Source organism: Myotis davidii, unplaced genomic scaffold, assembly GCF_000327345.1.
Source record: "Myotis davidii unplaced genomic scaffold, ASM32734v1 scaffold108, whole genome shotgun sequence".
In the NCBI taxonomy this organism is placed as follows: domain Eukaryota; kingdom Metazoa; phylum Chordata; class Mammalia; order Chiroptera; family Vespertilionidae; genus Myotis; species Myotis davidii.
Window position 1 is genome coordinate 624,123 of NW_006299260.1, and position 14,379 is coordinate 638,501.

Here is a 14,379-nt window from a genome sequence, read left to right on the forward strand (position 1 = left end):
TCATTCTTTCCTCTTATAGATCTTGTGTGTTAGCCTCAGGAAGATGGCTGGGGGCAGGGGTGCAGAGCACTGCTTGATGAGATCCACAAAGTGGCTGTAACTGCATGAACAGAGCCTGCAGATTGCAGCTCCTCACAGAGTGCCTTCATCTGGGCCACCTTCTCAGCCTCTTTCTGCCCATAATTCCGCTGCAGGATCTGGCGCTGTTCCAAAGAGGCCGTCGCAGACACTGAACCGCAGCCAGCTGCATTTGTTGTCCTGGATGTCAATGCCAATCTTGTGTGTCACACTAGAGTCCCCAAAGAGGTCAAGGTCGTCATCCTGAATGTGAAGGAGCTCTCCCATCTCCAGCAGGAACTTCTTGGCATTGACATGTTCCTTCTCTTCTCAATGCCCACCATATACATGGCAGCCACTACAAGAAGGCAGAGTAGAAAGCTAACTTATACTTAACAACAGATTTGTGCCTCTTTTCAGTGAATATGCCAATACCCATGTTGCCCTGCAGTGCTGTGATCACGTCCAGGCTCTGTCCAATCTCAGCCTGATAGGAACTCTGCAGAAAGAGCTTGATTAGGTTCGAGTAATAGGCTGCTCCCAGCAGAACTTCAGCAGTTGGTAGATACATGCTTCCGTAAGCATAGCATGACGGATGACATCCAAACCTATGCCTGGCTTCTGATACCAGCAGATCTAGCCCCTGTCAGGTGAGGGATGAATCCATAATGTTATCTGACACCAGAAAAAAAGCCTGGAGCAGTTCCACACACCAGCCCACAATTATGCCTCCTGGAGACTATGAGCATCCTGCTTTCTGGGTTCCACCAGGTCCTGGAGTGTTATGAGTACCGTCACATCCCACTGGTACTTACCCTCAGTAACACTGTACTCCAGGCCCTCCTTGAGCCAGGCAATAGCATCTCTTGTATCTGGGTGCCCCATGTCACCCTCAGTTAATACCCTGACAATCTGGGATAAGTGCTGGATGAAATTCTGCTTTTTCTGGTCATAAACATCCAATTTCTGGTCTCCATTCATTCTGTTCCCGGATGCTGGTCGAGAAATGCTTTTAAAGGAAAGAAGTGAATCTTTCTTTTCTCTTTCCTCCCTCCTGGCAGCTGGAATATATGCATTGAGGCTGGAACTCATACGGTCTTCTTACGACAGGAGATGGAAACCAGATGTCAAGATAGGCAGAGTATACAGACTATCTGATATCTGATTTGTGCAGTTATCACACTTACCCTCAACTAGTTGCCTCAATTTTGTTTATATCATGAAAACAGAGATTTCTATCCTGCTTAAACCATTGTTACATTTGATTTTTCTGTCACCTGCAGCTAAACTTAAACCTAACTAACAGCTAAGAAAAATCACTACTTTATTAACTTAACAAACTAGACCAAAATATAGTATTCCTATCATTGTAAAATTTATTGACACAAATAAGTCTTATACTCATCCATAATAAACATCTACTGATTTATTGGGTATATACTTTCGTATTGGTATTGGACTAGTGTGGGAGATCACTTTTGTATAAGAAATGAGCCCTGCCCTAACCGGTTTGGTTCAGTGGATAGAGCGTCGGCCTGCGGATTGAAGGGTCCCAGGTTCGATTCTGGTCAAGGGCATGTACCTTGGTTGCGGGCACATTCCCAGTAGTGTGTGTGCAGGAGGCAGCTGATCAATGTTTCTCTCTCATCGATGTTTCTAACTCTCTCTCTCTCTCCCTTCCTCTCTGTAAAAAATCAATAAAATATATTTTTTTAAAAAAGAAAGAAAGGAGCCCTGTTCTCTGGAGTGAATAGCCTAGCCTTAGATGGAGAATGTGACAGAGGCTGAGTGGTCCCCAATATCCATTCTCCCTTTCTTCCACATGGCCCTCCATAACATTTACCTGCCTATACTTCAGTATGTGCTCTTTGCCTCTTTCCCCTTCTTCCTTCATCTTGCTGTCTGAAACGTGGATGTGACACTAAAGCTCCATTTCAAATAAGGGAGGTGAGGGCAACACCCCTGTGCAATGGTCTTGATTTAGGCATTTCCTAATTCCAATGCACAAGTGCGGAATACATTTCTATCTTGATTTTGTTACTATTTTTCTGATCTGTTTCTGACAGCTAAACCTAATCCTAACCAATGAAAGGGGAAAGACCATTAGCTGTCATATTTACAAGTTGATCAAGACATAGAGTATACTCCAATACACACATCTGTGGGCTTTAGAGGTCGAATGCTGTGACTGGCTGAGCTGTCATTAGATAAGACCTCTTCCTTATTCAACAGCAGAGATTAATTGCCACTTTCTCCTGTTGGCTGGAATATGTAACACCCATAATATCAGTCATCCTTTTAAAGCACTTTAAACTACTGTCAAAGTATAATTCTAATACATACATAATACACACACATATAGAAATATATATATATCAAGTGGGTCTTGATGTTGCTCAACAATCACACTACATTTTCCTAGTCTGTTCATTCTTCCACATGACCATTTCATATTTCCTCTTTTCTATTCTCTCCTCAAACTTCTAATACATATTCCCCTATCCCCACTTTCAGCTGAAAACCTTGCTTCCTGTTTACTGAGAAAACAGAAGCAATCAGAGAAATTCAGCAAGTTCTCACTGCAACGTGGGGTTCAGGGTGCAGACTTCTTCTGTCAGTTTCTGCCCTACAAAGTTTGAATAAATTTGGGTACAAAAACGCTTCTTTAATAAAAAACGCAGTTTATTGGAAGCAGATACAAACTCCAAATGGGAAAGGCTTGCTTTCTTCCTCTTTCATGGGAAAAAATCCAAAATTTGAATCTGTAATTTGTAATTTGTTGAGTCTTTTTGTCTCTGAGTTCCTATAGGCTGTAGTTTTTTGTCTGAGGTATATATTATGTATTCTGAAGACCATTCTTTTCATTATTGTGTCTCTTCCACCATGGGACCTTAGTCTTGTAATAAGTTTTCACAATAGCCATTTCCATGTTGTTGTTTTTTTGGTTATTTTATTTGTTCAGGTTGGAGTTATTTTGGACCACCCCACCACCTGGTGGAACTCCCAGGCGAGGGGACAATTTGCATATTAGCATTTTATTATATAGGATTATTGCAATAGTTTTATAATAGGTCTCCCTGATTCTGTCCTTACCCCTCCTATACTCTATGGCAGATACAGCCTAAGTCAAATCATATCACTTCTGTCTTCAGAAACTTTCTTCAGTGTCCCTTCTCACTTAAAAGCCAAAGTCTTTACAATGAACTTTAAGGCTCCATCTGATATGACCCCTGGCTACATTTCTGATCTCTTCCCCACTACTGCCCGCTTGGCACTCTGCTCCAGTCACAAAAGCTTGTTGTTCCTCAAACATACCCAGTACACTCCTGCTTCAGCGCCTTTGCACTTATATCCACTACTTAGGGGACATTTACATAGCTCACTTCCTCATTCCCTTTAAGTTTTTGTTCATATATCACACCACCCACAATCACCATTCTATCACTGACAGTTACATACACACACATAGGCACACCCATTAGCTCTCCTTTGTGCCTATTTCTTTTATCTTCAGGATTATAATAAATATATCATAACTTACTGTGAATAGTTTTTTGCATTACTGTGCTCTGATATATCTATGGTATGCAGTACTGTGGGAGTAGAAGACCACTGATGTTTTACAGGCTTATGTTCAGAGGACTTAATGTGTTAAACAAGATAGTATGACCCAGGATAGGAAGAATATGATAAGACATTAAGTTGGGTAAGATTAATTCAAATGTTGACAAGTCGAATTACCCTGAAAACTAGGTGCAATGCTGCTACATTGATCAAAACTTTATTGTCTTCCATTTTATATTAATTATTAAAAGGGGTTTTAAATTAAAAAAATCACTTATATCACCATTTTCATTTCTTTCATTCAGCCAACCTAGTAACAAAGGTTAACGTGATTTTCATTAGAGAAAAATTATAGAAAACATCTGCATGATTTACGAATTTAAACACTAGGAGGATATGTAAAGTACTTAATGATATCCCATACAATTTTTGAAAATATAATAAAATTCATATAGAGAAAAAGCAATATTATATCTATTGACATGACATGATTTTATTTTTCAAAAATATTTAAAAATGTGGTGATATATAAAATAATGATATACTTATAAAATATTACCTTTGTTTCTTTGGAGCTCATTTTTCAAATCTTCAATAATAAATGTATTTTTTTCCATTTCCTTTGTATATTGTTCTACTTGCTCAGTGAGCATCTTAATATGACTGTCTCGTTCTTGTATACCCTATAAAATATTTTTTAATATTACACATTATATTTTCATCAATATTAACATACCTTTTTAAAGTAAGAAAAAAGGTAGGTCTTGCCAGCCAGTGGGTTCAGTGGTTGAGTATTGACCCATGAACCAAGAAGTCACCAGATTGATTCCAGGTCACAGCACATGCTCGGGTTGAGGGCTCGATCCCCAGTAGGGGCATGTGTGCAATAGGCAGCTTAACCATGTTTCTATTTCTCTCCCTCACCCTTCCTCTTTCTCTAAAAGTCAAAAAAACATATTTTTAAAAAGAAATTCTTAAAATAAAAAGGTAGGTCTTGTTTTTTTTATTAAGACTAGACTATATTTTTTATGGGTCAAAACATGCCTTTTTACTATCTTATATATCTCAATTGCACTGTACAACATTAAGTACAATGCTGTCATTCTAATAACTTAAAGACGATTTAATGGCTAACACTCCAGCAAACAGGAATTCTAGAACTCTAATATTTGTAGCTTCTTTGGGTTCCTTTTATGTTACTTTTTCCCATCATCTGCCGGGAGCCGGTCCATCCTTGCTGTTTCAAGGGACCTGGCATATATGGCATACTGTTCTTAATATGTTTGCTCACCTTCTTGGCACTATGTGTTTTAACCATGGTCACCTCTCCAAGAAAGGTTGTTTCCCCAGGTAGGGATTTTCCCCTGAAGTTAGGGAGGGTATAAAACCTCTTAACTAAGTGTCAGGTGGGTAATTAATCAACCTAGAGACAGAAGAACTTCGCTGGAGAGAACATGGCAAAAGATCCTGGACAGAACCTGGCTACAGAACTTGGTTGGAGAACCTAGACAGAACCTGGCTGAAGAACCCGGCTACAGAAATCATCCACCCAATTCCATCTTTTTTACCATTTTGTATGTTTGTGTTTAGCCCTATGCATCCTCACTTACTTAACTTAGCTTTTAACCCTGCAGTACTCTACAAATCATTGTCCCCTGAAATTGTTATTCACCAAATACTTCCAAAATTTCCTTCTCTTTTGAATTATGACTATAGAGCACTGAAAATGAAAGTGTGAATTCTTTCTCTATGAATATATTTGTACTAAAACTAGAAATCCTTATGTAGTACAGTCTTATAACCACACTTTTAGCCTATTTCACATTGTACAGGATATTTCAGCACTAAAATACAATATAATAAACTTGAATAACAGAGTATTAAGATGTTGTAAACTTCTAAAAGTTCTTAATAGTTTCATATGAAATAATTCCAAAATCAAAACAATGAATATATTATCTATATCAATGCAGAAAAATACACAAAATAATTATATTCCCAACTCAAAACTTAATTCTAATTTTTTTGTGGGACTGGATGGTATAAGAAACTTCAAGAGACTTTATTATATATCCAATAGTGCAAGCCACTATAATTGGCACTGGTGATATAATAAGACAGTGCAAGGTTTCATAGCCAACTTTAATAAAACAGATTGAAAAACCAAATTTTACCTGTTGTAGAGCCATAACGTTACTTTTCTCAGCATCAAGCTGGGCATTTTTCAGTTTCTCCCTTAGGCTATGTAACATCTGCTGATATTCAATAATTTCATCATCTTTAGAAGACAAAATTAACTGGAAATAAATGAAAAAGGACCTGTTACATAAGAGAAAAATCAACAAACCATTCCTCAATTATGATAAATACTCTAATATATACCATCGGGAGATTTAAAAAAAACACAGGAAATACAATTCTTTGAAGTGAAAAAGTATCAACAACTATTGAGTAATCATTGTTCCTTTTGTGGGTACAACTTGAATTTCAAATAGGGAATGATTCAAAAATATATACTGTGGTTTTTGCTATTCTAGGAATTGTAATCTCAAACTTTCAAAACCCATTCCTAAAACAAGAAGTTACAAATACTTCCATGTATTACAAAAAGTTTTGTACAACTAATCTTTTTTTTTACATATAGATTTTATTGATTTCAGAGAGGAAGGGAGAGGGAGAGGGAGATAGAAGCATTAATGATGAGAGAGAATCACTAATTGGCTGCCTTCTGCATGCCCCACACTGGGGATTGAGCCTGTAACCCGGGCATGGGCCCTGACAGGGAATCGATAGTGACCTCCTGGTTCATAGGTCGACACTCAACCACTGAGCCACACCAGCCAAGCAGTATAACTAATCTTTATGAAGGAAACATTAAAGTAGCACTGAGAAGCATCAAATACCTTGAATGAATGAAAGGTATCTTATAGTGTTGTACGAAAGGAGAGGTTAGCCCTCCCCATGACAAGGATGGAAAAGATGCTAGGGCATGACAACATGCATAGGATTAAGGCATTGCCACCTACTTCACAGCAGCTAACCTTTGTTTTTTAATATTGTATTGTGTATTTGAAAATAGCTAGGAGAGTGGATCTTGAAAGTTTTCATCACACAAAAAAACTGTAACTATGTATAGTGATGGATGTTAACTGAATTTATTACAGTGATGATCATTTTCCTATATATACAAATATGAAATCATTACACTGTGCACTTGAAATAATGTTATGTTATGTCAATTACACCTCAATTTAAAAAAAAGAAAGGAATCTTATGTTCTTTGCTTGCCAGTAGGACCAAATATCAACAGCAATCTATAAATTCATTTATAAATTGAATACATACACAATAAAATAACAAATATTTTTTAAAACTATTTCTAGCCTAGCCAGTTTGGCTCAGTGAATAGAGCATCGGCCCATAGACTGAAGGGTCTGAATTTGATTCTGGTCAAGGGCACGTACCCCGGTTGCAGGCTCGATCCATGTGCAGGAAGCAACTAATCAATGTGTCTCTCTCACATCAATGTCTCTCTCTCTGTATCTCTCCCCCTCCTTTCTACTATCTCTAAAAATCAATGGAAAAATATTCTTGGGTGAGGATTAACCAAAAAAAACATATATATATACACACATATATATAAAATTTGTATTAAAAAACACATTTATAGGGAAGAGTCTAAAAATAGAAAAATGAGAACAGCTTTTTCCAAATATTTACACATAACAATAATTAAAACAAGTGTACATGGTTAAAAATAGATCAATCGATATAAAAAAAGGAAGTACTAAAATAAATTCAAATTGAACAGGAGTTTGTTGTAATAAAAATGGAACCATATTTTAGTAAGAGAATGATAAAATATTCAATAAATTATGTTTGGACAACACTAGCTCTAAGTGCATACATATCTCATTTTTTATACCAAAATGAATTACATATACTTCAAAGATCTAAATGTAAAAAATGGAAGTAAAAGATACTAGAATATGAGGAAATAATTTTATATTCAGAATCCTTTCTAATTATGATATAATGGCCGAAAGCCATAAAATATACAACTATATAGTGCATAAAAAATATTTCATAGCAAAAAAATACCATAAGCCCACCCAGGGATTCAAAAAAAAAAAAAATACCATAAGCCAAAACACAAATGACAAACTGAAAGAATATAGTTGCAAAGTGTATCACAATTATACTTGTATCAATTTATTCTACAGATATAGATTTTCAAAATAATGAATATACAAAGATATTTCATTAAAATAGTTTCCAACAGGAAAAATTGGAAACCTGCTAAATATTACACTAAGAACAATTACACAGCCATTAAAAAGAACAATGCAATATTATATGCACTGATATAATGTTTCTTAAAAAGCAGCCTGGCCTGTGTTGCCCAGTGGTTGAGTATAGACCCATGAACCAGGAGGTCACAGTTCAATTCCCAGTCAGGGCACATGCCTGGGTTGTGGGCTTGATCCTTGCTGGGGGGGTGCAGCCAATCAATGATTCTCTCTCATCATTAATGTTTTTCTTTCTCTCTCCCTCTCCCTTTCTCTTTCTGAAATCAATTAAAAAAACATTAAAAAAATCTATTTATAAAAATTTTTAAAAATACTAAGCAAAAACTTAGAGGATGGGCTAGAAAGAGTCAATGGGGAAAGCGGATGTATGTAATACTTTTAACATTAAAGATTTTAAAAAAGAAATATTTGAACAAAAAAAAAGATACTAAGGAAAAACAAAGTACAAAAGAATACATATGATACCATCTCTCCTCCCAAAATTAAATATGGTAAAAACAACTTTTTTTCCCTAGGGATTGGGAAATTATGCCTCACAAGTCAAATCTGGCTTGCTACCTATTTTTGTAAAGATGTATTAGTACTTTGCTCATTCATTTATGTATTGTCTACAATTGCTTTGACGCTATAATAGCAGAGTTGAGTAATGATACCAAAGACCAAATGGTCTAAAATATTTATTCCCTGGTCTTTTACAGGTTCATTGTCCTCTAATTGGTTCTATAGGACTCATTTGCCTTTGTTTAAAATATAGATTATCTGAGCTTCCCAAGTGATAACCAATTCCAAATAACCAGTAAGATTTATGTGAACGCTGTTAGAAACATTGACTAAAGTGATGGCTTTTATAATTAAAACTAGAGGCCCAGTACACAGATTTGTGCACTGGTGGGCCCCTAGGCCTGGCCTGAGCTCTCTCACAATCCGGGACCCCTCGGGGAGTGTTGGGGGCCCAGTGCACAGGTTTGGCCCAATCCCTGCAGGCCAGGCCGAGGGACCCCACGTGTGCATGAATCGATGCACCAGGCCTCTAGTATGCATATAAGATCTTTGGTTAATCTCTTCCCTCCCCTCCCCCTTCTCCCACCGCTCTGAGATTCACCAGTCTGTTCCATGTTTCCATGCCTGTGCATTGAGTGTCTGCCACCTGGTGGTCAGTGTGCGTCATAGCTACTGGTTGAATGGTTAGTCGCTTAGGCTTTTATATATATAGTCTAGAAGCCCGGTGCACAAATTCATGCACGGGTGGGCCCACAACTGAGGCCTATTGCGGGGGGCCAGCTGGCTGGGGGAAGGGACCCCAGGAGGTTGGTCGGCCTGAAGGACTGCAGGAGGTAGATTGGGGCCATCAGGGGGCTGGCCAGGGGGAGGGGCTGCAAGAGATTGGCTGTGGGAGTGCACAGATCAACAGGGGGTAGCTCCTGTGTTGAGCATCTGCCCCCTGGTGGTCAGTGAAGGTCATAGCAATTGGTTGGCCGGTCGTTCCAGTCATTCGGTTGTAAGGGTTGCTTAGGCTTTTATAAATATAAATATAATTTATTCAGAATCATTTCAGACTTTTTGAAAATATGTAACTGTTAGGATCCTACTTCTGATATGGTAAGGCTGGGGATATGCTGTGGTTGGAGAGCAGTGAGGAGGAAGACATTTTTGAAAAGACATCACAGATGATTCTGAAAGATCCCTTTCCTTACTCCCATTCCCACTGAATGCCAAAAGCTTGATTACTCTGATGTGGAAGGAGCGGCAGAAAAATTGACTACACTAAAATGTAACCTGGAACTACATATCTAACGTATTTAAGGTAATTATGATTTATGTTAAAGTAATTTAGTCTATTTAGAATTGTCTATTTTAGATGACAAATACATTATATTTTGGACTTAGATTTCTATCAAAAATCTTCGTTACAAGTTGAACTCACTGAATGTGGAAGAGCTCACTCAACAACAAATAAGCTAGAGGACTGCACAGGACAAAGGAGTTTTTCTAGCTAGGACATTTAATACACTTTTTTAAATGCCTAATAAATATGTCATTAATTGTTATAAGGCCTTTAAAGAAAACAGGACTAAAAATTGAAATCTAAACTGCAAATGAAAAAACCATTATGTCAATTGAAAAAGGCACCTTCCATTCTTCTACTTTTGCATTAACAGCTACCATGATTGGATCATCTTCTTCATTTTTTGCTTTTAGAAGATCTGTAAGCTCCTGCACCTAGAAGGCAACAATCATCTCTAGAATTATTGCAAATTAGTGTAATATAAATACATTTATTATACATGAATACTTATAAATATATTACACACACAATATGCATTTACATACACATATACACTGTACATTATTAATGTATATTCATTAGTGGCTCAGTGCATGAAATTCGTGCACGGGGTGGGGAGTCCCTCAGCACAGCCTGCACACTCTCCAATCTGGGACCCCACAGCAGTCAGACATCCCTCTCACAATGTGGGATCACTGGCTCCTAACCGCTCACCTGCCTGACTGCCTGATTGCCCCTAACCACTCTGCCTGCCGGCCTGATCGCCTCCAACTGTCCCCCCTTCCGGCCTGATCACCCCTAACTGCCCTCCCCCCTGCCGGCCTTATCGCCCCCAGATGTCCCCCCTGCCAGCCTGATCGCCCCCAACTACCCCCCCTGCCGGCCTGCTCGCACCCAACTGCCCCCCACTGCCTGCCTGCATGCCCCCAACTGCTCTCCCCTGCTCGACTGATTGCATCCAAATACCACCCTGTCCCAACCTGATCACCCCTAACCACCTCAGCCTCGGCCCCGCCACCATGGCTTTGTCCAGAAGGACATCCAGAAGGTCTCCCAGTCTAATTAGCATATTACCCTTTTATTAGTATAGATTATTGGAGCAGTTATCTCGTTATAGAGTTGACATTTAATGGTTACTGCACCTTTAGAGTTGTATAATTATTTTTCATTACTAGAAAATTATATTTTTAAGTATCATTATATTTTCTTAAATAAAGTTTAAACCCATGAATGAACAACATATTGGTTTCTTTGATTTTTATTGTATATTTATGATGTAAAATTTAACTTTTTATATCACAGTACTCCTAAGAGTCTTTGTAGAAAATTCCCATAATTATTAGCTTTGTAGGACTACTATCTACACCAGTGGTTCTCAACCTTCTGGTCCTTTAAATACAGTTCCTCATGTTGTGACCCAACCATAAAATTATTTTCATTGCTACTTCATAACTACAATGTTGCTACTGTTATGAATCGTAATGTAAATATCTAATATGCAGGATGGTCTTAGGCATCACCTGTGAAAGGGTCATTTGACCGCCAAAGGGGTCACGATTCACAGGTTGAGAACCCCTGATCTACACGTTCGTTATGTATCACCTATATGTCCTACATGGCAAGAATTATGAGGTACATGTAAGAAAATTAGAGAACTAGATATGGGTAAACTAGAGGCCTTGTGCATGAAATTCTGTATGGGTAGGGTCCCTAAGCCTGGCCAGTGATCATGGCTGATCAGGCACTTCCAGATGCTGGCCAGGGCCTTCATTCCAGCTACCGGCTGGGGCCTCCCTTCCCCAGCTGCCGGCTGCTGACTAGGGCATCCCTTCGTTTCGTGCCACCTCTTGGTGGTCAGTGCATGTCATAGCAAGCGATTGAACTCCCAGTCCCAAGGGGACACTTTGCATATTAGCCTTTTATATACAGTGGGGCCTTAACTTACGAGTGTCCCAACTAACAAGTTTTTTGAGATACCAGCTGTCTCTCGGCCGACTTCTTGCATTGAGTTGACAGAGTAATTTGAGTTAACGAGCTCCTTAACGAGCCCGGTCTCGGAACGAATTAAACTCGTAAGTCAAGGCCCCACTGTATAAAGAAGATGTATCAGCAAGGCAACATATTACAGTATAAAATGACATACTGCAGCATAAAACAAAAATTCATATCCTACAAATGTTAAAGTACTATCTAGTTTCAAATAATTAGTAACAAGGCATTATAAGGTCTGCAAAAATAAGTTAGTTCAACAGAAATTCTTACTTGAAGCCGATAATGCTCATTTTCTTTTTTTAATTGGTCCATTATATTATCTGTCTGATGCACAATAGCTTTCATTCTATTATATTCATCAGTTATCTTCTCCATTTCCTGTACAGACTCTTCTAGATTTTTTCTCATTTCTTGATTCTGAACTTCAATTTTCTCATTAGCTTCTGTTAAAGTCTAAGAAAGTTGAAGACATTCTGATTAAAAACAATTTAAGAAACTAAAATTTAAGCTAAATTAAAATTAAATGGCATCATAAGTACCTGCTGAAGAAAAGAGAATTCTTCATAGATCTTTAGTATCAACTGTTGTTGACCAATTAAATCAAATTAATATCAAGAACACTTTACCTAAGGATCTTACTTCTTCTTAAACAATGCCCAAGATAGGCATATAAAAAGAATGATTTGCAAGATTTGCACCTTCCAAGATACAATTTATTTCATGTTTTACAAATACAGTTATAGAGTTATACTAAAGAATTTAAATGTAGGGCTAAAGAGTTTTATACTATAATGAAATTAAAGTTTTATAAGAAGCACTGCCTTAAACTGACTTCTATCCATTTTACCTGAATTTCATCCAGATATTGAACAAGTTCATAGTTTTTTTTAGACAACTGTGATCGATAGTCACTGTCTTCTCCTCTTCTTGATAACAGTGTTTCTTTTTGTGAATCTATTTGTTTCTGATAGTCAATAACATCCTGACGAAGCTGTTCATTCTGAAGGTAGACGAAATACAAAATTCTATTAAGAAACTATCCAGAAAAAGAAAATTTTATCCTCTAAAAAGTGACCTCAAAACATATCTTTAAAATCCCCAGATTTCACCACCCCTAAAGCCTCACCTTTTTCTTTAGACGTTTGTTCTCCAGAAAAGGACAGGAAAGAGTAATTAGAAATGAGAAAGGCAATATAATTAAAAATAATAATCAGAAATTAAAAAAAATAAAGAGAAATTCTAAAAGGATGAGATATTATTTTGGATAAACAAAGAAAGCAAGAATATTAATTATCAACAAAAACAACATCTTGATGGTGTTAAAAAGATAAAAATTCTTATCAAGATAAACAATGTACAAACATTATTTGGCTCAGAAAAACCAAATAATAATTAGAACTGACAAGATTTCATCAACAAAAATCTTAAAAGGATGCTGGATAAATATAAGAAAATAAGACAGTCATATATTCAGTTAGGGCACTAACGAAGAATAGTTTATACAACAGGAAGCAAGATTTATCCAAATAGGCATAAGAGATGATTGTAGTACTTAATGGCCTCACCTCTAGATTCATTTTCTATTTCCCTGACACAAAGTCATGTCATAAAATCAGCCAGTTTGAAAACATCATTTACTTAGATGATTCCAGTTTCTGGTTACAGCATAAATTTTTAAAAAATTTTTTAAGAAGTATCTTTGTTGAAACACCACAGATACTAAAATTTTTTTTTACCAACCTCTCTTCTTAATTTGCTGTTTTCATTTTCTGCTTCCTCATTTCGAAGAGCCAACTAAAAGAGCAAATGAATAAATAAAATTCATCAGTAATTTAATATGCTAGATTTTCATCTAATCAATTTAAATTTTAATCCTCTCCAATAAAGGAAAGTATATTTAATTACTAAGGACTTCATATCAACCCAATACATAAATAATAAGACAAAATTTTTGAAAACTAAGAATTAGGGAGTATAACAAACAGTTTGAGTTCAAAAATTATAAAAATAAAAAGGCAAAAAATTCTAACCAAGGATACAGAAAGCAAAAAACATTATTCCTTCCTCTGCCCATATATCCTAATAATGAATAGTGTTTAGTGCAAGCTCTTTATCATTTCACAGTTGGACTATGTCAGGGCTAGAATACTCTTTGCTCCCAGTGAACATTAAATTATTTATAAATATCCTATCTAATAAAAGAGAAACATGGTAATTAGCGTACAACCGCTACCCTTCCCATTGGCTAATCAGTGAGATATGCAAATTAACTGCCAGCCAAGATGGCGGCCGGCAGCCAGGCAGCTTGAAACTAACATGAGGCTTCCTTGCTTAAGTGACGGAGGACTGCAACGTTTCCCGCCTGCCTTGCGGGCCTCTGAGCTTGCAGTTTGAAACATTCTTACAAATATAGAAGCTAAACAAAACCCCAGAAACCTGCTTTCAGCCAGCCAGGATCTCAGAGCTGGAGGTGAGACAGAATTTCAATTATAGAACACAAACAAACCAGATACCTGGTTTCAGCAGCAGAGGCCTCAGAGCTGGAGCCAGAGCTAAAGCTGGCCCAGAATAAAAATAAAGAAAAAAAGGAGCAGTTGGGAGCTTCAGTCCCAGCCTGAAAACAGCCCTCAGTTTCTTTACTGAGAATTTCTCTTCAGGAAAAACTATGTT

At 37.3% G+C, this 14,379-nt stretch overlaps 1 protein-coding gene across 2 annotated transcripts in view; it reads right to left on the bottom strand.

The window, feature by feature from the left end:
* The window catches only part of CEP290 (centrosomal protein 290kDa), a 124,622-nt gene that overhangs the window by 96,256 nt on the left and 13,987 nt on the right, over positions 1-14,379 (bottom strand). For both annotated transcript variants that reach the window (XM_015571133.1, XM_015571131.1), the window contains 6 exons: positions 13,450-13,503; positions 12,557-12,709; positions 11,980-12,162; positions 10,062-10,151; positions 5,796-5,918; positions 4,181-4,304 (listed from right to left, as the gene is read on the bottom strand). In XM_015571133.1, coding sequence (XP_015426619.1) covers positions 4,181-4,304; positions 5,796-5,918; positions 10,062-10,151; positions 11,980-12,162; positions 12,557-12,709; positions 13,450-13,503 — 727 coding nt within the window. The remainder of the gene's footprint in view (positions 1-4,180; positions 4,305-5,795; positions 5,919-10,061; positions 10,152-11,979; positions 12,163-12,556; positions 12,710-13,449; positions 13,504-14,379) is intronic.